Below are 26725 nucleotides of genomic sequence, written 5' to 3'. Positions count from 1 at the left end.
TTGCAGAATAGAATTCTGTGCTAACCGCTGCTATTTTAAAAGTTTCTTTAGCCCTCATCCCTAAAAAAAAAAACATTAAATCAAATTGATTATGATACAGAAATCACTTCCATAAATGTATGTTTTCTGCTGGGTACTGTCAGAATTCCTTGCCCTATTATCTACAAGTAGGAAAAGTTGCAAGTGCAGTGGTTATCCAGTTTCAGGACTATTTTTTAATGTCAAAAATCATTTAGAGCTAATCCCAGAATACTTCCGAAGATAAACACTAGTTTAAGGAATCATGTAACAGTGAGGTTTTCTACATTTCAGTTTGTCTTCAGGGTTTTCTTTTCATAAGGCAAGTCAGTACTCTGCTGTTTGTAGCTGCTGTTTGACATTATTTCTAATTGCCAAAGTCTTCAGGCTGAATAAGCTGGGGAAAGTTGCCTTGTAGCTATGTATTTGAAATTTTCAAAATAAGTGTATATAAGTTTTTAATTAGTCTCTGTTAAATATTGATGATAGTGGCGATGATCTCTCCAGTCTACTTATTTTCACGTAAAACTTTTGAGAAAATTTGCCGTGATTTGTGATTTTGTACTTGTCTCTTTTTCAGATATGGTAGGCAGTTTTAGGATTTGCACAAGGACCTGGTGGAAGATTTTCATCAAATTCAAATTATGCTGTGACAGATTGTGCTATTTTTTTTTTATAAGACAAATAGTAAAGAATTATATGTAATCAAAACTGATGGTCAAATAAATAGGTTTAGGCCTATTAAGCAATATTTACATACACTTTCAATCTGATAGTCTGGTTGTTTTAAGTCTTGTTACGAGAAAAGCTTTTTTTTCTTCCTTTAACTGATCAATTTCAGTGTTTTAACTATTGATTGCAATTTGATTTAAAAGAAACCTTGAACCTGTAGGCTAAGTCTTCTAAGATGCTTGTTTTGATGTTTTAATATTATTTTTGAAGTTTTCCTTGCTGTGATTCTTATCTTTTTACTGGTGTAAATACTAGTTGGAGTAAAATTGTATAGTCATCTGTGGATACAGAAATGCATAAAAATAGAGCATAATCCCAATATGCTGAGGAGAGAGGGTATTTAAAGGAGTAATTGGCCATGTCTTTGTCATACCTATACTTCTGGACTAAAAACGTGTCCCATACTGAAGATCTGATTTCCATCAGTTTTTGTTGGACTGCAATGAGAAAAGTAAACAAAAATTGAATGTTGAGTAAGAATTTGTTATGACTTCATTATCTTTGTGCAGATGTCTTTCCCAATGACGACTTTTCCATCAGCTTCCTTACTCAGCCTTCTTCTTCCTATAAGTAAAATTCTAAGTGTATTGGGGGAATTCCTGCAATTTTGCTGCTTTTTTTTTAATCTGCCTATTTCTAAATTTTGATTTCATTAATTATTTTCTTCTAGTTGCCAACTGGTAGTAAAATCTAAAAAATTAAAGCTAATTAATAGGCAGATCTTCAAGACCTCTCTGATAAGAAGGAGTAACTTCATTCATCCTCTTGAAGCTGATGTTTGATCCCACGGGAGGCTGCTTGAGAGTCAGCCTTCCTGTGGTCAGTGAGATTGCCATGTGAGAGTCCTCCTGCCTCTGTGTTGAGGAATAGCCATCAGAAAAGCATTGTGCATACACGTGGGTTATCAACAACTTGTCTTAAGAGGCCTTGAAGTGTCTGGTTACTGTTCTGTTTGTTGTGAGACCGCTGCAGTTAAGCTGAGCTTGCTTAGAATCTGCCAAGTCTCCTAGGTGATTTGTAGGGTTGGAAGATTATTTCTGTATAGATGGACTAAATGTAATAGGTGTTTTATTCAAAAAAGCCAGGCTTTAAAAAAAGAAAAGGAGATCTGCGAGCTGAATTACTTTCTTGCACTCTTAATGCCTGTTATGTAACAAGAATGGTAAGAAATCATGCTTTATCTGGCTTGTCTCATTTTAATCAACCTGTAAGAAACATGAAAAGAAAAAACATCTGAGATTTGGTTTTCAACCAAATTTTCTTCTGTAGTCTGTAGTTGTTAGAGGGGATGATAGTCTCTTCAGCACAGCAGTAATTAGCAATGAGTGTATATATTATATCCATAAAGATTGTGTTGATTATTTTATATTTAAAAAACCCTCTATCTTCAATGTCCTTGTTTTTGTTACTGAATCTTTTTAAGCAATATACTAGGTACTATATCCAGACAGCTTTTCCAATAAGCCTGTAGCTCAAGAAAAATATTCTATTTACCCTATTTTTTTTTTTTTAATGAAGCAATCATTTCAGTTGCTTCAGAGCTACTAGGACAGAAGAAACTTGAGATCTTGCTATGGTGATTATTCTTCCACACCTGTTTGAAAACAGTGCCTTGTAAAGCAGTATCATCTGCAAACAAGCCACAAAATGCAGGGGTAGCAGTTAATTTTGTAGGTGGGACTCTGCAGCCAAAACCTGCTGTTAGGCTATAAAAGTACAGAGGACAACCACTGGTTGGCTGAATTTGGGTTTCTGTTTCATTTATTGCTGTCAAACAGTACTAAGACTCAAGCGAGGTACAAGAACTGTTCATAGTCTATTTTTTTTGTGCACTTGTAAAACAAAATATTTTCTGAGATTTATAGGGCTCTTTCCCACCTCAGGGAAGATGTAGAAGTCAAGCAAATGCCCTTGTGATGGCAATTTATGATGTCAAAGTATTACGCACAGTTCCGTGCCTCATATTTGAGGACCTCTAAAGCTCCTTGTAAATTGTACTTTATAGAATTGAAAAGAGAATAGTGCCTATTTAATATTCAGAGTAAAATCTTGTTCCAGTCTTGAACATAAAGATGTACTTTTTTATGGCTGAGCCTTACTTGAAAAAATTTGCTATGTCATGTGTCTCATTTGGGTTCAACTCCTTTCTGGTAACTCTAGCAGATAGACTGCTGTCTATATGTAAGACTCTTGTCTGCCTCCTTGCCTTTTCCATAAAACTAGCATATATTCAAGAGACATCATTTGCATGGGGACCCTGCCTCACCTTTCTAATGCAATATGACACATCTTGTCCTTTTGTTCCTACATTGATTACTCAATATGCTTTCTTCCAGATATTAGGCGCATAAAATGAAATGTAAAAATCACTCCAAAAAATATCAGTTACCATATATCTCACTCATCTGTGTCTTCATGGTTACGGAGTAGTAGCTGAAGTCATGTAGGACCTTTGTTAGTGAAGGCAGTCAGGGTTGCCTTTTGGGCACAATCTATTACTGACTTTAAGGAGTGTAATAATTTGGCTGGGATTCAAGAAACTGCTGATTGACACACAGCCTCTCCATCTGTTGACCACTGTCTAGTTTATCTCATTATAACTTAATAGAAAGTCAGCTATGAATATTTACCAGATTCCTTTGCGTGCTCTCAGTGTCTTGGATGTTGATTTTTCAGACCGGTATATGTAATAACATATCGAATCTGAAATGCTAGTGCCTACCCTGGTGGATTGGGAATATGTGGCCAAGCCTTGTTAGTAGGGGCTGCTTTAAGGGTGGCTTCTGTGAGAAGCTGCTAGAAGCTTTTCCCATGTCTGGCAGAGCCAAAGATGGATGTGCTGTGGATCTAGGCTGGGCCAGATAGAAATGGTGTTTATGTCTCTGGGATAAAGTATCTAAGAAGATGAAAATTTATCATTATGCAGTTGGCCCCTGGCAGGGACCTGCAGATGTGTGGAGAGAGAAACCCATGCTGGAGCAGGTTTGCTGGTAGGACTTGTGACCCCATGGGGAACCCATGCCTGGAGCAGTCTGTCCTTGAAAGTCTGCACTTTGTGGAAGACCCGCATGGCAGCAGTTTGAGGGGATCTGTTGCCTGTGGGATGGACTCACGCTGGAGAAGTTCTTGGAGAACTGTCTCGCCTTGGAGGAACCCCATGGTGCAGCAGGAAAAGGACTGCTTTCCCTGAGCAGTGGGAGAAGCTGCCAGTGATTAACTGACCATAACCCCCATTCCTTGTCTCCCTCCACCGCGGGGGGAGGAGGTAGAGCTGGGAAGGAGAGAGGGGTGGGGAGAAGGTAATTTTATGGGCTTATTTTACTTCTCATTATCCTGCTCTGATTTTAATAGAAATAAGCCTTCTGCATGGATGTGTTTTCAGAAGCATCAAAAAATGATAAGGGAAAGAATTGTACTTTAAAACAGCAACATTCTGTGATAGTTATTAATACCTTAATTAGAAAGCAATGGATTACTCCTACAGTATGAACAAATATGAATATTAATAATATTTTGGTCTTGCAAGTTCTCAATTTTAGTTATTTCTGGTCTTTGCAAACTTTTTCTAGCATTGTCAGTATGGCTACCATCAGTGGTAGGTGGTGACAGATCCTGCTGTGTAACTTATTCTCTGTCTCTCAGTACTTCTGCTTGGCTTAGCTCTCAATCATTGTTTTCCACCCATGAGCTCTACCAGGCTTCTGGTGAGCATGGGAGACATCTTGTCAATAAGAACAGGTCATTGCTTCTGATTTTTTATATTCTTTTGCTTTTCCCCTCATTCTTGAGCAATGAGCTTAGTCTGTCTTAGCTGTTTAAAGTGTCCTGAAAGCCTCCTTTGTATTCAGGAACAGCAAGGTTAATTAGGTGACCAAGGCAGCTCTCAAACTGCTGGTAGCAAATGAATATCTGTCCACCCATCAAGAGGGCAAAATGGAGTGACTTTCACCACACAGGTGTTGCAGAGTCTGGCGTGTAGTATTGTATGGGTTTTGCTCTCTCTGACTGGTAGGATGGCTGGAGAGCGGTATGTCCAATTTCACCTTGGTGCTCTTCCTTTGAGCCCCTGTCTCACTGGGGCTGGAGTCTTTGCTTTATGATGCCTGACCTTGAAGTAGAATGTATTGTGTAGCATTGCTGCTTCTTTGTGAGGTTCTGCTGTTCTTACTGGGCAAAGAGTATGATATGGATGGTTTTTATTTTAGAATAGATTGGGAAAACAGGAGGGGGAAAATATTGTCCCGTTCAAAAAAAAGGATGTAATCTCTTTCCCCAGCAAATACTATCTTTTCTGACTGATGCTTTTCAAGATCATTCTTAACAACATCAGTGAGAGAGATGTTTTGGAGTCCTGCGCAGAGATAGAGATCTGCATTGGATGTTTTAGAGCTAGTGTGTTATTTGTCTTCTAATGGTGATGGTGGTGGTGTGGGCATTTTGGGGGAGTAACATGCTAAGTCAGAATGGGCTTACATTGTGTCTGCTGCCTTGATAAGAAATTAGTCTTTGAGCCCAGATCTGGTTGCATTGAAAGAATTTCATTTCCCCATGTTGCTGGTATTCACAGCCAAGAAATCATTAGCTGAGACAAGTTTGTGTTCAGTTCTTTGTACAATTAAGCTATTTCAAATACACTTATTTTTTTGCTGCTTCAGTGATTATTTTTCCCTCCCTCTCTTAAGTATATGACCCTGGAAAATACCTCCTCAAATTTACCAGTACTAAATTGCCACTTTCTTTTGAAATGTAAGAATAAAGTCATCTTATAGCTTCAGATAATATTAGTTAAAATGTGTCTGTAAAATGACAGTCAAGAGCTATGCAAAATAGAAGAATTACTGATCAGTGCTAGTGAAGGCTGGATAAAGGGAAATCCATCATAGCTTGAGATCCCTAACAGCAGAATTGATGTCTGACCAGCAGTTCCCTGTTCTATATTTTTGTAGTTTGTCAGTTTTGAAAATCTTCTATTTGTCCACATCTGTTGAATTCTTTTATTTTCTGGGGACTGCTTCTCCAGCTTGCCATCACTGGTTACTCTAATGAAAGAAATACAAGACTTTATACCTTTCAGCTGTTTGTTCATAGTCTCTGCAAACTGCACCATCGCTGTACTCATTTGCAGAAACCTTATGTTTTCCTAGAAACCCCTGAGGGCCTGGAGTGACACTTTTTCCTTTTTTCCCCCCTCCCTTATTTTTAAATGACAGCTTGTATTATGAAATACAGATTGGCCAGGAAAAAAGGGATCATTGATTTGATGCCATTGGCACTGTTCAGAATTTTGCAAATACATGAAGAGGCAACATAAGTTATTTCATGGTATTCCCTAAGGACAGTAGTCATAGAGAGCCACAGAAAAATTCTTTGTAAAGGAGTTGGCAAATTAAATACAGGACAGTAAGGGACCACTCTCTCCTTTTATAGTTAGAATAGAAATGCTTGAATCCTACAGTGCCAAAGTCTTACTCTTTCATAGAACATCATATCAAAGTACATTATACATTTTATTCTTACCAGATTCCTGAACTTATATGGATAATATTAGAAGCAAATTCAAAAAGCACTAAGGAGAAACGGCCCTGTTTTTCTTTTTGGAAATAGAAAAAAATGGAAAAAAAACTGTTTTGAGCAGTATTAAAAATCAAGAATGGGTTTTGAGTAACTTACTGCTTACTGTAATGCTTTGATTTTTGACAAAATAATTATAGATAAGATAGAGATGAAAGTACTTTTAATGTTTTGGGGGTTTTTTCCATTAAAATGCAATATCACATGGAAAATGGAACTTTTAATAGGGAACTGTGTTTGTCTAACCTGCTACAAGAGAATCATTTGAGTAAGAGTATCATTGGGCCAAAATACCACTAACTGGTACAGAATCCTCTTCTGGTGTACATCACTTACCTTATGTGTTTAAATTACACACAGGATTATATGTATAGGTACTGAAGTCAGTAGTAGTGTCATCTTAAATGTTTCTTCATATTCCTGCTGTACTCCACATCTATGATATTTTTTTTTGGTAGGATGAGCCTTGGAAAATGCAGTAGGCTACACTTCCTGTTGACTATAAAGGGAATGACTTCCTGCATATCTGACTTTCATGAGAAAGCATTGGTACTCTTGATTCATTTGCATAGATTATGGAGAAGTAAAGTCACAGCACGTGTAAATAATCATTAGGACATGTAAAGTTTAGTCTTGAGAAGAGTTAAATTTTTTATAAGAATCCCCCAGAGAAAGTGAGTTCTACTTAATAGACAAAAATCACAAATTTTTAAATATTTCCAGCCGAAAACTTTCTGTAATTCTCCCTTTTTGTAATAGAGAACATGGTATTAGAAATTATACCCTTTGGACTGAATTACTGGGAGGTGAAATTCATTAATTTGTTAGATATTGTCAACAGATAAAGTGTTGCCAAGGATAGAAATATTGCAGTCCTATTTAAAATTTTATGTACATTAGGATATGACTTATGACTTTACTTTCTTTGTAGTTATTTGAACTACTAGGCCCTGAAGGTTTTGAACTCATAGAGAAACTGCTACAGAAGAGATCTCTGATTCTGGAAAGATCTTTGACTTGTCCAAATGATAACAGGTTCCAGGCTCTCCAAGGTAAGTGACTACAACATTTTTGTTCCAAATCAGATAAAAAGTAGATTTATAACTGTTCTGTTTTATTTCCAACAGTAGTACTGTCCATGTATAATTAAAAAACAAACAAAAAATCCCAGGAGACAATGGAGGAATGTATTTTTGAGCTTAAGCAAAGAAAGTCTGATTATACAGAAGAAACAAATATAGATTGCATATATTTATTTAGTTTTCAACTGCCTGTGGGCATGTGCAAATTTTGAATGTATTAACAGTTGCACTTTTCCTGTTTTAATGGATTACTCTGGAAATAATCTGATCTTTTATTATTCCTCATTTGCTTTCCTGCTTCCTCTCTGCTTTGTACTATCATCTAATGTAGGCCTTGGGGAAGAAAAGCACAGTTACAACTGCTTCTGAAAATAATAGAGTCAAACTTAAGCGTGAATAAGTGAGAGGGTGAAAAAAAGGAATTCAGGTTTTGTACTGTCATTTTTGCTTTTATAAGTTAATAAATCTGCATCAAGTAATTATTTTAAACTAAGTTTTACAGATCACTGTTTTAAAACAAGTCTTATAACTTTCTTCTCTGACAAAAATAAATCTGATAGCATATGGGTTGTGACTTGGGATAGACCTTACATGGACATAGCACCATGCAGCCCATTGCGTGTTCACAGCATATGGAGTTAAAAATATGTGAATAGAGCCAGTAATGGTGGACTTGGGTATCTCCACAACAATTTTAAAATGCAAGTGACCCCTTTTTAATGTTTGTCTTCAATGAAACATGACGTAAGAAAGTGTTTAGAAGTTCATCTCTTGCTGTGCTAATGGTTAGTCTGAACTCATCAGAACAACTGTTAGTTTTACCTGTTCCCTGGCATGATTTCAAAGATGAGTGTCTTGCTATATGACAAGGCTTTCTGTCGTGATAACATTCCCTTGTTAGGTCATCAAATAAAAAATTGAAATACATTCAGTAGAAATTGAATTAATACATTTTTCTCCTATGTACAGAGTTTAATTACAGGAGTATTTTCTTCTCACTTAGCAGAATTAATATTTTGGAAGCTTTTATGAAATTGCTCTTCATTATGCCATCAGTAAAATCTATCACAGTAATTTCTGCTAGAATGTGGAGGAAGAATATTTTCAATGTTATGTTTTTCAGACAATAGAAAAGCATTAACTGATTTAATGCTTTCTTCACTGATGGGAGAATCCTTCTTTAACTGTGGTAAAAAAGTCAGTGATATTCAGGGTATTTTCTCTGAGACTGAAGATGCTCTTGGCCCTGAGTTCAGAATTTCAATTTTAATAAGGTTTATTATTTTTAAGTTGATCAAAATGGTATTTCTAATGGGGAAGTCTTACCTTTCCAAAATTTCACTTGGGGAAGGGGCTAATTTCTGTCTGCAGAAATTTAGTCAATTTTGAGTAATTTTTGCCTTTAAAAATTAGCACAAGTCAAGAAACTGTACATGTACTGCTTTTTTATACCATGCTGTGTTATTTGACTATTTCTTATGTAATTTACTTCCATGACAGTAAAGGTGATTGTTGTGTTTATCAGACAAATCAAGCAACATTTCTTTGCCCTGGTGTGTTCAGTCTGAATTAAATTTGGTCAGGAAATTGTGCCCTTTTAATACCAGAGAGAGAGAGAGAGAGGGAGAGAGTTAAAAGCTGCAGACATGATGGTATTAATGTGGACATTCTGACAGTTTATTAGAATTTTTTCAGTGCTCTTCAACGAGTTATTGTTGCCTTATCCAGTATGCATGCTGTGAGATGTAGGAGTTTCACTGTTGCTGTAGGTGAAAACTAAGCAGCACAAATTGTTCAAAATGTCAGTCAAGTGGGTTTATTTGATGAAAAAAGGTTTTCAAGTTTTTCACTTCAGAGTTTGGCTGCAGAAGTACATATGAAACATAACTGAGTTAAGTATTTAATATACAGTCAAACCTATATAAACTAATAATCTGTTTGCAGAATTTTGAAAAATGGCATTTAAAACCACCAATATTTTGTTTAAATGAAAACAAAATAAATCTCTCCCAGCCTGTCATATATAAAAGACTTGCTTGTGTCTTCAGTTTTAGCCAGTACTGATCTCAGAAAGGTGAATGTAACTGAGATTTTTGGGTTCCCTGCTCCCCTGGACTTATTGTTTACTGTAATTGTTCTGTGGTTCTGATTCTTGATGATCCTGCTGCTTATCAACGTAAAAGAAAGGAGTCATTGTGACTGTATAGAGTAGGATAGATTTCCTCACTTGTGCAGGGAAATTGCATTGTGAGTATGCTTTCAATACAGTCATGTTATCTAGTATATATACAGTAATGGTTATGTGAAGAGGCTGTTTAAAAAAAAATCACCCTGTTTAATCTGTTGTCACGCCATCCTGCTTATCAGTGCATATATGTAAGAGGAGTGATAAGAGGCAAAGTGGCACTTCCACTGTAGATAAAGTTGTTATAAATACAGGAAACAAAAAATGTCCTTCCTTTTGCTGTTAGTCCATACCCTTGCTTTGGGATTAAGTGTATTTTAGACGTCCTGCCTTTGGGACATGACCTGGTGGTACTTCTAGATGTCTTGAGCCCAACTGCTGCATAGTCTACATAAAGCTCAACTATTTTTAAATACACAATACACTCACACATGCACACACAAACCCCCCCAAACAAGCATGAAACCAGACATCAAATCCCCCCAACCTTTTGAATGAAACTGGGGGGGAAAAATGGAATCCAGTACTTATGGAGATGCATGTCTGTTCTCATATTGCAGAACAGTGCAAGAAGTTTCTAGGAGAAAATGCTAAACCAAATTATGGTTGTCAAGTGACAATTCAGTCTGAACAAGAAAAGTTGTTAATGAAGCAATATCGTCGGGAAGAAAAACGAAATGCCAGAAAAGAAAAACAAGCTGTGGAAGATGGAGAAGGTTCTGGAGAAGGACAAATGTGCTTTGATCCCAAAGAGCTGCGGATGCAAAGGTAATAAATCCCAAAAGTTGAGAAATGCTTCTGTTGTAATTGCTACTTCAACATATCATAACAGTTTATTTTCTTTTAGCTTTGGTGATTAGGTGATTCTGACTTCAAGTCACGTTTTATTACAAGCGTAGAATTTTTTTTAATATGAAAACCTAATTTTCAGGAAAGAAAGCAGTGATTTGCTTAATGAGAATCTTCTTGATCTCATCTCTGTGGGCTGGAATTGCAGATTAGTTGGGTAGGCTATCTTTCTTAGTTCCTGTATGCACACTGCTTGCTTAGGATTTATGAAGTCTGTACTAAATCTATCAGAACTATCTTTCTTTTTCTCTCTCAAGATTAATGGGTACTATTTTCCAAGTTGACAGCTAGAAGGTAGTGGGAGGAGTAGAGGAGGGAGAGAATAAGGAGCAAATAAGCTGTTGTATTTTGTATTGAGAAAAATATAGTGAGACTGGTATCTAACTGTGAAATCATGTTGCTGTGTTGCTTAAAAAGAGTCAAAACTGATTTTAGGAAAGCCTTGCACTTGTTGGATTACGCTTCTGAATTTTATCTAAAACGTGTGTTTTAAGGTTTTGGTCTAGCTAGTGCCAGAGAATAACACTGTAAAATTTTTTTCTTTCGTTTCCTCAAATCTTGCTCTGACTTTAATATACCATGTTCAGTTTTTGTGATGGCAGCCTGAATTGGGCAGAATTACTGCAGGTATTTTTCTGCTCACAGAGAACTAGCGCTTCTGAATGCTCGAAGTATGCCAGTCCTAGGTAGACAGAGAGAGATGAGCGTTGAAAAAATTCGTTATCCACATGTCTATGATTCCCGAGCTGAAGCTATGAAAACATCAGCATTCATTGGGGGTGCAAAGGTATGTTGGTGCATGACCCTTCTTGAACAGTACATCTTTCCCCATGAGTAATGTGCAGCAGGGTTCCCTTTGTTTCCTTAGTCTCCTCCTTCTTGGAATCCAATGTATGAAGCAGCGCTCCTTTGCAGAGGGTTTTAAACGCTTTGATATATTCTATTTTTATTTCGACTGTGGAAGAAATGATATCACTTTCAACTGATGTATTTGCTTTTATTTCTAGGGTCATTTAAATTCTTAAGATACTGTTTTTCTTTCCTTTGAATACCTTTGAATTGACTTTAACAAAATAAATGCTTTATGAAATTCTAGACCTAATGGATTCTGAAATTTAATAAAACAGAATTATCTTTTTGGGGGTTTTGGGACTATTTTCTGAGTAGTAAAACTGATTATTTTCCATTTGGGGGGTTCAGTTCTATCTATAAAAAGGATGAGGGAGATTTGCTTTTTGTTTGGATTCATTTTTTGGAGGAAAGTGATAAAGTATTGTTCAAAGTGAGTTATGCATAATGACACTTCCTGTTTTCATACTTGTAATTAATTTTCCTGTAATACACTTTTAGGTGTTCTTACCAGAGTCAGTTCAGCGAGAAAATAATAAAATGTATGAAGAGGTGAAGATCCCCCATAGTGAACCAATGCCTATTGGTATTGAAGAGAAAATTGTTTATATTAAAGACTTAGATGAGGTGAGTGTACCATTTCAAAGTTATTAAATTAGTTTTTACTTTGTATTACCAAAATTTAACTGGAAATATTGTCAGTTTTTCCAGTGATATTGATAGGTAAATGCAGGCAGTTAATTTCTTCACTACTAATTTGAAGAATATTTATTGGGGAACGTAGTTCAGTGATATAATCCCTTTCATGTTGACTCAGATTCAAGGAATTGCTGATCTGAACTACTTGTTCATGAGTTGCAGTTCTCCATTCCTTTGGCATTACATTTTCAGTTATTTATGGTTTTGAGCTGTGATCTGAATCAATGAAATGAAAGCATTACAGTGATTCTGTTCTCTTCTGAAGATCACAGGAGAAAGTGAGCCTGAGCTTCTGTACCTTGACCTGCACAGGTTGGCTTCTGACTGCACAGCTCTACTCTGCACCATTCTTACTGATGCAGTCCGATGCAGTTCAGGGGTGTTGAATATGGTATTATGGACTGTGTGAGGTGCAAAGTCATCTCAAAATGTGTTTTTATGATAGAAAGTAAAGAGCAGAGAGGAAAAAAGTGGATAAAACAAATGTTAACATTTCAACTTTTACTGATTTAGAATGGTGAAAAAGCCGACGTAAGAGAACTAAATTTCTGTTTGTTATTTACAGTCTAGAACTTGCAATACTCCATCACAGGTACCTTTTTACTTGTTGTATATGTCAAATCTGTTGAAAAGGGGAAGATTTGGTATTGATTTGAACAGAGACATAAAAAGCAAGCTCTGTGTACAGATGTTTTATGTCTCTTCGTTCTGCAGCATATAACATGTATACATTTTTTCCACCTTTTTCTCCCTAGGAAAGCAGGAAATGAGAATATATGCAGGGCACTTTATTGGGTTCTGAATAAAGATTTAACTCTTTCAAAACAGAATGCAGTTTTAGAATCTGAATCTATTATTTTCTGCTAAGGTGACAGTACCTAATGTTGTGTTTATGAATTGACTGACAGCCCTTAACCAGATTGAAAAATACAGAAACTGCAGCTATTGTCATTTTATATGACAGTATTCAGCATGACAGCTTTCTGCAATAAAATGTCTTTCTCCTAAGCTAAATACTACCTACTAATCTGTAAACTTTTTGGGAGAAGTACCAATATTTCAAAAGGCAGTAAGTGGTTTCAGAAAAAATATGGTTCAGACAGAAAAATACCATCTAAAAGGAATACTTTGCTGATTTTTGCATATATAGTATTTAAAATAAATGTTAAAAAATTAATCAGTTATGCAAATTTAATAAGTAATTGTGTTTTGCAGATTGTGTATCATCGAGGTGTGTTTTTCAGTTTTACAGTGAAATTTTGAAATAGAAACAATCTTCTTCAGAACTTTATTTTTTGATATGATTCTTATTACATGAGATCTAATAGAAGTGTCAACAACAAAACCAATTTTGATTGCTTGAGCACACGTGTATGTAATTCCTGCCCCCAACTTTAGTATCAATTTGCAACAACAGATGCCAATTTTATGAAGTTTGTCCAGCTGTAGGACTTCTCAGCTTCTTGATTTCACTAATGAGACTCATAGATTTGAAATTTGTTAAATAGAAATTTTTTATCAAGGAGCTAAAAGAGGCTGGAACTCCCAAAGCATAAGTTAAGACATACTTTGTCAAGATGTATCTTTGTTAGGGCAGAATTGTTTTCTTTTTGTTTTCTCTGCATGGCTGTTTTAAATCTCTAAGCTCAGAAACACCTTGGTTGGTGTTTCAAATTTTTGCCAATGAACTGGAGTCAGTTTAGAGAGCATGAAGATTTTCTGTCACTATGTTTTATTTTGGATTAAGTAGTGTAAGCAAAAGCAGAAAAATAATGATTTTCAGGTGTTTCCCTAGCATGTATAGGTGCTCATAAAATAGCTCTATTGTATCTCTGTATGGATATTTTTGCAGGACTATCTAAAATTTGAGTAGGTGGTCAAGGAGTAGAGATGACAGTAAATATAACTGGATATTTCATGACTAGGAATTTCTAAAGGCATCATGAGGAAAGTTGACAGTTCTGCTGCTGTTGACTACTATGAGGTGCCATTAGTGGTAGGGTTTTGGTGTAAGACATTTAGTCTAGACATAAAGGTGCTCAGCCTATTTAACAAATCAATATACGTGCAACCCATAATCCACAGGGGAAAAAAGGCACAGAACAACCAAGCCATTTATTGTTGCTGGGGTTTTGAGTATTATATATTGAGCTTTATAAGCACTTGCTATTCTCTGGGGAAATCCTTATGCATTAAAAATTATAAATATTCTTCTTCCCTTTCTTTTTAGTCTGTGTGTTTTCATTTGCACAAAAATAATTTTAAGAACTCTCTATCTGTTTCTCACGAGCGATGTGATTTTGATCACATTGTCAGCAGTTTGGGGAGAGTATTTGACTGTGTAACATTTATTGCATCATACACCATTGCATTGCAGCTTCAAAACTCCTAAGGTCAGAACTGAGTTCATAAGGAGTTAATTTATATTTTGAACTGTTGGTCAGAAGTTAAAGCTCTGCATCATATAAGTTGGAAGTAATCTTGCATTTAAAATTATTTAAAATATTAGTTAAGATTTAGATTTTCTTATTTCCTGTAAACACAGGTTGAGATGAGAGAAATGTATTCCTCTAGACACTAATTCTAGCAAACCACATTTTAAACATGTATATGTTTATCTTTTTAAATAGTTTCTCATGTGAAAGCAAAAGGCAAAATGGCAAAACCTCTACAAACCAACACCAAAGGCAGCAGCAATGCCTTAAACCAGGACAGATATTAACACATGGCTCTTTTTTAAAAGGATTGGCAATGGTGCCAGGGTGCATCTGCCACTGCAGTCCACAGTGAAGAAATAACACATTTAAGCTAGTTTTAGTACTATATTATCTGAAATCATATGGTTGGTATTTTCAAGGTAAATATTTAGTTTAGTTAGGGCCTCCTTGCAAAGGGTCAGAGTTTTCCTAAAAAGTTTATGACTTCATGATTAGTGAAATCACTGCTTGAAAGAACGCAGGTGCTAAGATGAAACTCAAATGAACTGACAAAGGTCCAAAATTTTACAGCTACCATTCCTACATAATCCCATTACGCACTGCAAATATGAGACTAGGAGTGACCAACCCTGCACAGTTTGGCAGCCATAAAAACATTCCATAGCATGTCATAAACGGCTGACTTCAGCACTCTCCTGCTTTCTGTGGTGCTCCTTTTTCAGCTTGGCTTCCTACCTTTCTCCATTGTGATCTGAACTGCTGTGTCACTTCCCCCAGCAATCTCACTCCACCTGTCCTGTCTCATATTGTTTATTTCCTACCTGTGCTGGGTTGGGAGCAGGAGCTGGTGGCACAGAGGGAGCTGTGCTGCTGCTATGGAATGTCACTGGTGTTCAGAGGTGGAAGGGTGCTCTGTGTCCCATGGAAGGAGTTGCAAAGGGCTCTTACAGAAAGGAAACAAATCCCACCCCCAGCCCCCTTTGTTTTTCTTGACATTTATTCTTTCTCAGAGAACTGTGGTTTTATCACTGTTCAAGCACAGGTGGTTCATAAGGAGCTTATCAGTCACAGTAGTTTAATCTAAATTATTATGGTTCTACTGTTTGTACAAGCGATGTGCCAGCTACTTTGTTTCAATAATAAGAATTTTAAAAATTGGGAAAGCAGAAGCTTAGCTTTATTATCTTTGCTCAGTTGACATGCAGCTTGACCATTAGTGAAATATATTTTTTGTATTTATTTTAAGGGTGGTTTTGTGCCAGGCTTTTTGCCAAATAAATGTACCTTAAAAGTCATAAACTCAGGCCAGGGAAAGTTACTCTTCAAGATTGTGAAAACATGTTTTATCTAAAAAATTGCTGATCGTGAAAAATTACTTCAGCTTTTTACCTAAAGTGAGTGTTCAGGGTAGGATTTATTTCTTTTCTTCATGTTATTTCCATTTCCTTTTACTAGCACTGCTTAATGATCTAAATAAGAAAGGTATTTTTTTTTCTCTCTGCAGTATGTGAAGGAATTATTACAAAATCAATATGCTCTCTTTTCCTGTAATGTTTTCTTGTTTTTAGAATTGTACAAGGTAAGTCTACCGAATTAAAGTACGCGTGGTTTTGGATAAATTACATTTTTCACATCCAGAATATTGGATCATTAATTCCAAAGTTGATCTTACTACATATTTCAGTTGCTTATTTTCCAAACAGCAATGGATGGTTGAACCGTATGGAATAATTTTAAAAAATATATTGCATTTATTGAAATCTTGTCATTTATCCAATGAATTATACTCAGAAATTGCTCTGAGGAGAGTTTAGAAGTTCTGTAATCATTAGCCCCAACTTAAGACAAGGAAAACCATGTATGTCAAAGTACAATTGCTTTAATGGCTGGTAGTGTATATTAGGGATTGCACTCAGTCTTCATATTGCAGGGGCTCCAATGAGGGTTGAATATGTGAATATGTGAATATGAGGTGAACAAAAATATCGGAGTTATGATTCAACACTGATGATGATCTTAAAGCCTACAAGTTCTGGCTTAATTTTCTTCAATATGTGAGTTAATGGTATTTCAGAATTTTTTTAGAATTTCAGATACTATATGTAAAATTTCTGCATCAAATTGTTGGATTATTGCACTGACCCTTAAATGAAGCTTTTAGGCATTGTTTCATTAAAATTCTAGGAATAAATATTACTGCTTTGGCTAAAAGCAAGCAAAAATATGTGCTTCATGCTGAAACAGCAGTTTATTGTCCATCTTGTATAAAATTATCATATTTTCCATTAAGAAAATTCTGTTTCCTAGTAGAAACACTTTATTAACTCTTCATCAAAAAGACCTGCTGCTATGATGTGCAAGCTGTAAAGTTGTGTTCTGATTTTAAAATTTACCTGTAATCTCATGTTGCAGAAATGCAAGCGTGCTCTGTGACTTGCTACTAATTCACCTTTGAAAGATACTTGCTGTGCTTGAATATAATTCATTGAATGCAATATTTTTAAACATGTACCTTACTTGACTGCAGCTTTCACTGCAGATAGATGTGACTATATGATTTCCTGAAAGCTAGGAAGTTCTTTTTTCTTTCAGCAATGGAGAACATCTTCCCGTTATGATAAATCAAAAAGTATTTTGGAAAAAAAAAAAGTCTTACTTTATTGATATAGCTTTTAATACTAGATATGGTACTATAACATTTTTCTGGATTCATAAAAATTTTCTACTATTCTAATATGCCTTTGCCAGTAAGATGAAGTGTTTTGTTCAAGAGGATCACTGATTTTAACAAGTGCCAGATTAATAACCTTATTTTGTGTTACACCTTTAAAACAGAAAAACATATTTAAATAGTGTAGAAAAAAAGAAACCTGATATGGTCATGTCAAATAGATTTGATACTGTATTTGAAATACAGGTACATTGCAGTGGTAGCAAGGCATTTCGAATGTTATAGTACAACTTTGAATTAATTGCATAATGAAATGTGAAAGTCTGGGCTCCTTGATTTAACATGACAAGTGGATGTCTCAGCTTCCGTGAGGCAGAGTTCTCAGGAGCACAGCTTGGGAGGATCAGCAGTTATGACCACTCTCCAATAACCAGGAGTTTGACAAGTTGAAAACTTAACACTAATGGAGAAGATTAGTAATGAAGTAGGTAGATATAAAGGAATAAATATGTGATTAAGAAATACTTTACAGGTGGATAATTTTGTCCCATAATTTGAGATTATTGTTCCAAACATAGTTCCACCTATATCTATTTTCTCCTAATAAGAGAGTATTTTTTCATATCTGGAGTCTGTATCAAAATATATAAAGCAGGTTTCCTAGAATATCAGAATAAGAGCTTGAACTAGTGCTGAAACAAGAGAGAAAAGAGTGAACTGTCTCAAAAGAGCTGTACTGGCCATAAAGATTTTCTCTTTTAAAGTAATGGTAGTAAAAGACAAAAAAAAAAAAAAGGGAATAGTCTTATATTTTTCATAATTATTGTTTTAATTTTTGAAATGCTTGTTGGTAAGGACTGTAGTTTGCCTTTAGAATTTGAAAACTGTGATTTTTGACTCACCAAAAATGTGTTTGATACTTTTACAGTCTTTGAGAGGACCTGTCTCTTAATGCAGGATAAGAAATTGAAACTATTTTCTCTGAAGCATCTCCATGTTTGGCAGGTGTGACTTCTCTGGAGTCTGTCATCCATTCTTAGTCCAACATTATCACAGATTTAAAAAAGACAGTAATATATACATTTTACATAGTTAAAAATATCTCTTTAAACTACATCTATATATGTAAAACACATTTGTACAACATGTATATGGGGTATGTGTATATATATATTTCCCATTAAGAGTTAATTATTAAAGTAACAGGGTCTTTTAAATAGATCACTATTTTATATATCTTTCTCTATGCCTCCCTCAGCTTGCCAGATTTCTACTATTTTATTTTTAAGAAAGATCTGTATGCAAAGGAGATAGTCAAGCCAATCTCTGTCTTCATAAGAAATGTATGTAGGATGCAAAAAAAAAATAGGGTATGATGAATAATTGGAGGTAGATGAGAACTGAAGCATGATCTTATGTCAGATTCTATGAAAAGCAAAAGACGGCTTTCACTGAGCAGCAGCCTGCACTTACTGGAACAATATGTGTCTATCCACCATTGTGGAAGTAATAAACACTTCACCTCTTTTGGGCTAGGGAGGAATGAAGGTAAAGGAAGCAAATACGTCACATCTCACATAAGTTTTGGAGGTAGACATTATATAATTGATCAGATGGAAGCCTGTATTTGCTCCAACTACATCCTCCTTGGCCTATTTATATGATGTGGCTTTTATTTTTGGTATGATGATGTGGATTAAATCACTGTAATGTGGCCATTTTAAAACAGACTATATTTATACAAACTAGAAGGATTTTCACCAGAAAAGTATAACGAAAACAGGCTTTTACTATTGTTTCGTAAGAATGGGGGGAAGTATTATAGATACTTTCCTATAATTTCAGTTTTCCAGGATTGCTGAAAAAATTGATAGATAACCACTTGTACCTACAAGTCTTTCCAGATTGTACAATATGTCTCTGATTTAAAAAAGCAACCAGCATAGCAAGGTAGCAATGTAACTCTTTTCTTATTCCAAAATAGTGTTCTCTTTCTACTTCTGCCATAAACCTGTCATTTGGTAGACTGACAGCAGATTTATTTGCTTTGGTTTGACACTGGGCAAGTTGGATCCTTTTAGAATCAGACTGAATGAAGGTTTCCTTTGCAGCATGTGCTGTCTTGGCTTATCTACACAAATTTTTCAGATGACTTTTCACTGAAAGACTATCTTTTTTTATTTGGCCAATAGGCTTCTCCTTGCTTTTCAGCTGTAATATAATGCCCTTACCTAACTTGTAATGTCCTAAAATGGAGTGCTTAAAATATGATCTGATCATTTGTTCTTTCAATTGCATTTGTCCTAGTCTCATGTGCAGTTTAGTTCAAGACCTTTTGTAGTCTTGTGCTTTTAATCCTTTTAAGATTGCCAAGGCATTTGTCTTTTTTCTTTAAAAATCAGTTTCCAGGTGCTGTTGGGACATAGTAGATTGTATAATACTGAGTGAGTTGGCACATACAGGTGATCACCAAACCACAATTGCCATGCAAAGAGTAAATTTACTTCATTACTTTGCCACCAAGGCTGGGTGACAGAGACACACAAAGACACAGGCTCCCTTAGGCCTAGCTCATCCTAGGGGACAGAGGGGGAAGGGGGAGGTAGCAGCCCCACTACCAAACCCAGTATGTCACAGGGCTGTGCCTTTATGATCTCTCTCGCAGCAGGGGGCTCCAGCACATCTGTGAGAATGTGTTATCTCAACACAGGACTCTTCTCAGAGTACTTTTCAAAACAAGCAGAGGAAGTACAACACTAGGCGTAATGAATGGAGTTTTCCCACACCAACATTCTTAGCAGTCCCCAGCCACATGGTAACTTTAAGGAAAACTGTTACATCCTTGTCAAATTGTCTGTTTTCCAGTTTGAACCCTTTTGTCCCAACAAACACATTAAAGATTTTTTGTTTATTTTTTTTAAATTTTTTGTTTTAGCTTATTTATTTACATACTCATAATAAGACCCTTTTAACATCTTGTAAGTTTGATGGTGTTACATGAAAAAACCACATTTAAGACACTGGAGATGTTGAGAGGGGCAAGGATGCTATTGAAAAACTGGTAAATCTGCTCCTTGTTCTATCAGTCTGGACTGTGTTTTTATGTACCCTTTTATTTTCAAGGGCTTGATACGAATGACAGCAGGCAAAACCCACTAGTAAGTGTAAATAAAGCAAGAAAAAATCCTTGTGAATAAAAAGTAATGTTTTCAAATGTCCTTTTGTTATTGAGGTTGTAATTGAAACTTTAACAGATCTTCTCATTTAGAGAGACATTGTTTATTCTATGTACAACCCTTTTTAAAAAAAAAAAAGAGCTCTGTAAAATCTGGAGTTATCTCTTCTCAAGCAGAGAAGTTCAAAGACAAGAGCAATTAACTGATAATATGGGTCAAAGTATAATAGGGACATCTGTACTGGTGAATATAGAGAACCTAATTTCTTTTAGCCTGTTCTTTAAACTAGCATGGCTGTGTATAATACACAAAGTAAAAATTGCTTTAAAATATTCATTAGATACTGTCTTGTAAGAGTTTTATATATTCTTATAGTTGTTTAGGTTGCTCCTTTTCATGCAAGTAGTAAATATGAATAGGGAAATGGACTAAAATATTAACATGAGATAAAATTGACTGCATCTGATTTGAATAAAATGTTAAGCCTGTTTCATTTTCTACACAGCTGCCAAGTGTGTGTATATTATGTAGTGGTGCCTCTGAAATAGTTGAAAATCTGATGGGAGCGCTTACAAAGGCAAACCAGTAAAGGGCACCAGCTGCTGAAAGACACCTGCTGAGCCACTGTGGGAGTAGATGCATCTGCCTGTACCTAGAAGTAATCTAACAAAGTACCTGCTTTTACCTGTCAGGATTTTAATTTGTGTAAAGATTCTTCCAGTAAAACTGGTTCTGAATACTTAAATAAAGAAAAAAATAAGGCTGTTATTTTTTTTTCTTTTGTTTTTGTTTGTTTTGTGCAGAAGAGCACCACTTCTGAGCAATTCTCTCATTCTTATAACTAGTTTAAGTTGTTTTTTTAATAAAATACAAACCCATATTTGGCAGCCAGAAGACTCATCTACACTGTATATAGTGTGCTATTACAGGATGCAGTCAGTCTGGAGGAGATTATGCTAGAGGTTTTCGGTTTTTGTTTGGCTTAGTTTGAGAGATCTATCTCAGGGGGTTTTGTTAGAGTATACATATATATATATAACATATATAATATATATATTTCATTATAGCATATTTCTTTCACTGTCGATAGTAATGCACAAACAAAAAAAAATTTACAATCAGAACTAATTAGACAAATATTCCAAATAGCTTTTAAAACTGTTGTACTTTTTATGTTTTGTTACTTAAACTTTTATTGTTCCCACACATGGGTGACCCTATCACACAAGGTCATCATACCTCACCTACCTTTTATTTTCCTGTGGTAGGAAAAGTTCTCTGAACACTGCTAAGTTTAGCTGTAATTAATGAAGACAAAATAGCTGTGTTCTTGTAGACTACTGACTATGCTTGTAGTCATTTCTTGTAAAATTTAGGAAAAAGTCTTCTAATATATATACTGTAAAACAGGGCTGCCGTCTTGTGTAACAAAAGTGTGAATTTAAGTGAAATGGAGAAGAAAATTTAGCTGTAGAAAGATTATGACAGCAATAGTTAATCCTCTGGGAATATTCTTCTGTTTGCCATTCTTTCATTTTTACTTGATGTGTTAAAATTATTACTAATTTCAGCTATAATTACCTTCCAAATTCTGATAGTTTTTCTGGGTTTTGTTAGGTTTTGTAGGAAGAAGTAGTTTGTTGTGTTAACATAAGCAAAAGTAAATAGTTCGAAAACATTATTCTGAAGTGCCTTCTGCATCACCAGATTAAATAGTCACTTCTACATGAACATTTAGAACTAATGCCTTTGCATGCATAAAATAGTATTGACTTAATTAGGGGTCATTTAAAAATAAACTACTGAAAGAGATCTGTGCTTCAAAACTATACAGTAATATGAAATGTTCTTACCCTGCTCTTAAAAACAGGGCTCCTTGCTTTCCAAGGAGATAATATTTAGGCTCCAGTTTGTGAAGTTGAACTGACTGGAATTTAGGTGACTTTTGTGTATTGAATTTTGTAGAGTAAACCCAATGACTGGTAAAAATCCAAGAAGCATTTCAGGTAGACATGTTCTTACACAGTGCAGCTGCATGTAGCTCAAAAGAAATGCAGCTTTCTGGTTCACAGCATTCTTTTTAATCACTGTAATATTTGAAATCCAATTATGTCTACCTGGTGACTTTGCAGCTGTTATAGTTTTTTTGGCCTCATTTAAAGGATTATAACAAGTGAAATATTTAAATTGAGAAAGCAACTTTTTAAGTGTTTTTTTTTCATTCTTTAGTCATTGACATGAATATGGACTTCAGTATAAAGCACATGCAGAAATCTGGAAAGTTTTTAATTAAAACAACTCAAAGTAGTTTTAGTCGTTTTGGTAATTAAGACTGGAGAATGAATAACGTGTTCTGCTGCATCCTGTTTAGGGAATAGCCACTTCTCAGTGGAATTTCACAGTACATGTCTGGAAGAATGCAGTAGTCTGCTTTACTTTGATAGCATCCCCAAAGGCAGCCTTTCATTCTTTGGAGTATTTGGTCTTCATTAAAGGTGAAATACAGGATAGTATCTTAAATTCTAATTCAAATTGCATCAAAGACCAAAATTGGTTTTAATTTTTAGGAAATGTAATCTCAAAGTGAGAATTTTGAAAGTCGAGGGAGGTATGTGCTAGTTCTGAAATGCTGCAACATTTCAAAGATTACCTCTCACTCAAATTATTTTAGACAAGTTATAGTTTGTCTGATTTTAATGTTGTCTTTAATTAGCACCGATTTCTGTATGCCCCTTAAGAAATTAATCTTTCATCTTAGATGAGGATGGGCTGTGTCTTTCAGTGATAGAAATGGGACTGAGATGGTTCTTCAAGGGATTTACTTAGAAATCACCAAATAATTTTAAATGTTTTTAAAAGATTTTGGGGTAGAGGAGCTATATGACTAGAAGATTGACTCCATAACTGATGGGCTATTCATATGTTAGTAGTGACATTCTTTCAAAACTGCAAAAAGAAGAAAAAGGATAAATTTCTCTTGATATGATGCGATTGTTACAAAATTCTTCCAGCTAGTTCAAAAATGGTGATTCAATTACCAAAAAGTAATTTTTATGTAGTTTCATAGCATATCATAATCTTTTTATTTGGGAAATGTTAGCTGAAATAATTTTCTATTGGTTAGAAAAAAAGTCTTCAGTTCCTGTGCTGCATGGTAGTAGCCTTTTTTTTCCACCAATTGCCAGAATGTATGTAGCTACTTTCTCAATGCCTTTGTTGTCTGTCCTTATTATTTTTTGGGTTTCTCCCTTTGCCTTGCAGTGTCTATATTCTTGAACAACTAGGAAAGGTTTTTCTATATTAACTCTTTGATTGCAGTTGCTTTTGAGTTAGTGTGAATCTAATAGTGATGGTTTTTTCCTCTTAGAGATGCATTGTGTTTTCCCAGGAGAGTAAATTATGAGAGCAATATGCCATCAACAGAGCTAGGAGTTTCTTTTAGTTGTATTTAAGTATAAGAAAATATGAGAGTGTTTTCTGAATTGGAAAAAAACCCAACAAAAACTGAAGAATAAACTGTAGCATATAAACATAATCAGTTTCCTTGTTGCTCCATGTAGAAAAGTCAGGGAAATAGTGGAGATAGATACAGCTCAATACATAGCAGGCCAAGACATCTAAAATGTTTCTTAAAAAATTGTAGATATTTTGAATGTAGATTTTAAATATTTTTTAAATGTATGCAGTTTTTTGTGTTTCACTCTCCCATATTTTTAGCTTTGCACAGCATATTTTTTAATTTTATGAGGAAGAAAACCTTTATTTAGTTACATTTAATATGGATGAAATGTGATCAAATTAAACCCAAATCCTTCTATCCTCATAAGACTTTAACTTCTGAGGTTATTAGGATATGCCACAACTGTTGCCAATTTTCCTTCAGCTGCATTCAAGGTAATTTTTGTGTGTAATTCACAAATGGCATCAGAAGGCTCCAAGAGGAGGCTGTGGTCTGATCTCCATTTCACTGCTATAATCTGGAATAATTCTCTTGACATTGGATACTTTTGAGTTTGCAGTAGTGTCACTGAAATCCAAATCTCTCCTGTGTGTCTGTTTGGATGCCAAAACTTATGCACATTTTTTGTAGAAAGCTTTGCTTTTATGGAAAAATCTTTCTGAAACACTTTGTTATCCAATTCCTCAAATCAAATCACCAGAGGGTATAATCACTCTGTCTATAATCTTTTGTCATATTATAACTAGGTTGATGAACACAACACAGTTCTCCCAGTGAGGGGGGGTGATCCCCCAAGCTGTTTCAGTTTTTTAACTCAGAGCAGTGAAAGCCTTATAGTGCCATAGTGGAGTTCTGTCATTTCCTTCACACTGATTTGGGATATATACATGCAGATGTCTTTGGATTTAATCTGTACATTCAACCCAAGAATATTTCTCAATGTTGTCTTTTTAGTACAAGAGTTAGTGCTTGAATAATTCAGAAGTCTGTAGAAAAGTATGACTGCTGCAGTTGTTTGTATAGTGTTGTTGATCAACAGAATAGTTGATATATAATAAAGTTGGTGACAATGTAACTATAGACTTAACAAGGATTTTTGTTGAAATTGCTTCAGGCATGTAAACCTTTAGCTGTCATATATGAAGGTAAATATTTTCCCTAAAATCTTTTGATTTTGAATAGATCGTTCTTCTTTCTTCAAGAGTGCAGAATGCAGGACTGATGACAGAGAAAACAAACAAACAGCAACAATAAAATAAAATAAAAATCAAAGAGCCAAACAAAACCACAAACACACAAAACCAGAGATAGAGGCTTTTTATTCTTTGACTTCTTTTGGTTTTCACTTGCTCTTTTTTTTCAAGGAGGACTTACACTTCCATAGTTGGTAGGAGAATATTATACTCCTAAATTTTGCTACAATTTGTTTTTTAATGGAACTATTCTGGACTTCTCTGGGTGGAGTCTGGATCTTCTTTAGTGAAAGCTTGTTTCTTGAACAGCACTCACTGTTATGAACTGCCCAGAATTTTGACATTTCTGAGAACTGAGTAATTCAATGAAACTCTTAGTGTTTGGCGAATGTGAAGTATAAAAGGTTTGGAGAGGCAATGTTTAATAACAGTTTAGAAGCATTCCAAAAAAGGCAAAATCATAATAATTTTCATCATTTTTGTGTTGTGGTCACTTTGAGCTAGGGTGATCCTTTAATAAAGAATGAATATATAACTTTCTTTTCTTCTCAGGATACTTCCTTTTACTCTGTTGAACTCAGTTATAATCCAGGAGAATTTTGCAGTGTTCATTTTGAGTTTAAAGATCCTAATATAGTTGAAAGTATGGAAATTCCCCTGGTTTCTGATGGCCACTGCTACTTAAATACTGCATTAACCAGTGAATGTGGTGATAATTTTAAAATAAAGACTCTGTAGTTTTCTAAAAGATGATGTTTCATTCAAATTAGGAACATATTTAAAGAAGTCTAATATGGGCTAAAATATCAGAGTATAATTTTACCCTTATGGTTCATTATTTGTCACTTCTAGGAATTCTTCTGACTTCTTAATCTTATTAAGAGACTGGAGCATCATTTGGGTGAGGAGAGTGTGAGAGAGCTGAAGAAGAGGCTCAGGGGGAATCTGACAAGTGTGTATAAATACCTGATGTGAGAATGATTAACAAAGAGGGAGCCAGACTCTCGTCAGTGGTGCCCAGTGGCAACACCAGAGGAAATGAGCACAAATTAAGACACATGACATTTCATTTGAACTGAGAAGAGTAATTTTTTTACTGTGAGGTGGTTGAATACTGGTGCATTTTGCTGAGAAATGTTGTGGAGTTTCCATCCTGGTTGATAGTTGAAATTTAACTGCATAGGTGTAAATGATTCTGCTTTGAGCAGAGGGCCTGAAGGGGATTTCTAAGTTAAATGGTTCTGTGATCTGTGGTTACTGCTAATAATGACCCCAACAGCCCATATCATGCAAGAATTGCTTTCAGTTCTAGGCTAGCCAGGTGTAGCAGGTATGGTGTTGAAATAAGCTGCTGGGTCTCTGATGCCCTTTGTTATTTGCATCTGTCTAACATGTTTTACTCCAAGCTTCCTTTATAGCACATAACTCTTCAGGTACTACAATCTGGATGAGGTATAATTTGTACTTACTTGAAGAAATTGTAATGCTGATTATGGCCCAAAGCCAGTCATAAGCTCTATTTGGTACGCTTGTATAATTTTCATATCTTTGTGTATGCTACTTGTTCCTGCAGAAATTGTTCCCCTAAGTCCAATGAAATCTCACTGATATGATTTGGTGCTAAATGGAGCAGATCCAAACATCATGCAGTTTTTCTTTTACGTGTTATGAGCCTTTGCTTAAAATGTCTATGCACACTTTGAAAGACAACATTTCAGTCTTTGGGGCAGGTAGGAAATTATATTCTCAAATAGTTCTCCTAAGATGATATAAAAATAATTTTACTTTTATGCTATTTATAT

The 26725-nt window shown here is 35.2% G+C and overlaps 1 protein-coding gene across 1 annotated transcript in view; it reads left to right on the top strand.

The window, feature by feature from the left end:
* Window positions 1–26725, top strand: part of ASCC3 (activating signal cointegrator 1 complex subunit 3) — a 251253-nt gene that overhangs the window by 34793 nt on the left and 189735 nt on the right. Inside the window, exons 5-8 of the mRNA XM_084201554.1 lie at window positions 7253–7373; window positions 10149–10356; window positions 11083–11224; window positions 11788–11913. Of these exons, the coding sequence (XP_084057680.1) occupies window positions 7253–7373; window positions 10149–10356; window positions 11083–11224; window positions 11788–11913 (597 nt within the window). The remainder of the gene's footprint in view (window positions 1–7252; window positions 7374–10148; window positions 10357–11082; window positions 11225–11787; window positions 11914–26725) is intronic.

This window comes from Fringilla coelebs (genome assembly GCF_963513975.1).
Source record: "Fringilla coelebs genome assembly, chromosome: 3".
NCBI classification, from domain to species: Eukaryota; Metazoa; Chordata; class Aves; order Passeriformes; family Fringillidae; genus Fringilla; species Fringilla coelebs.
Note: the sequence above shows the minus strand (reverse complement) of the source record. Positions and strands in the feature narration are given on the sequence as shown.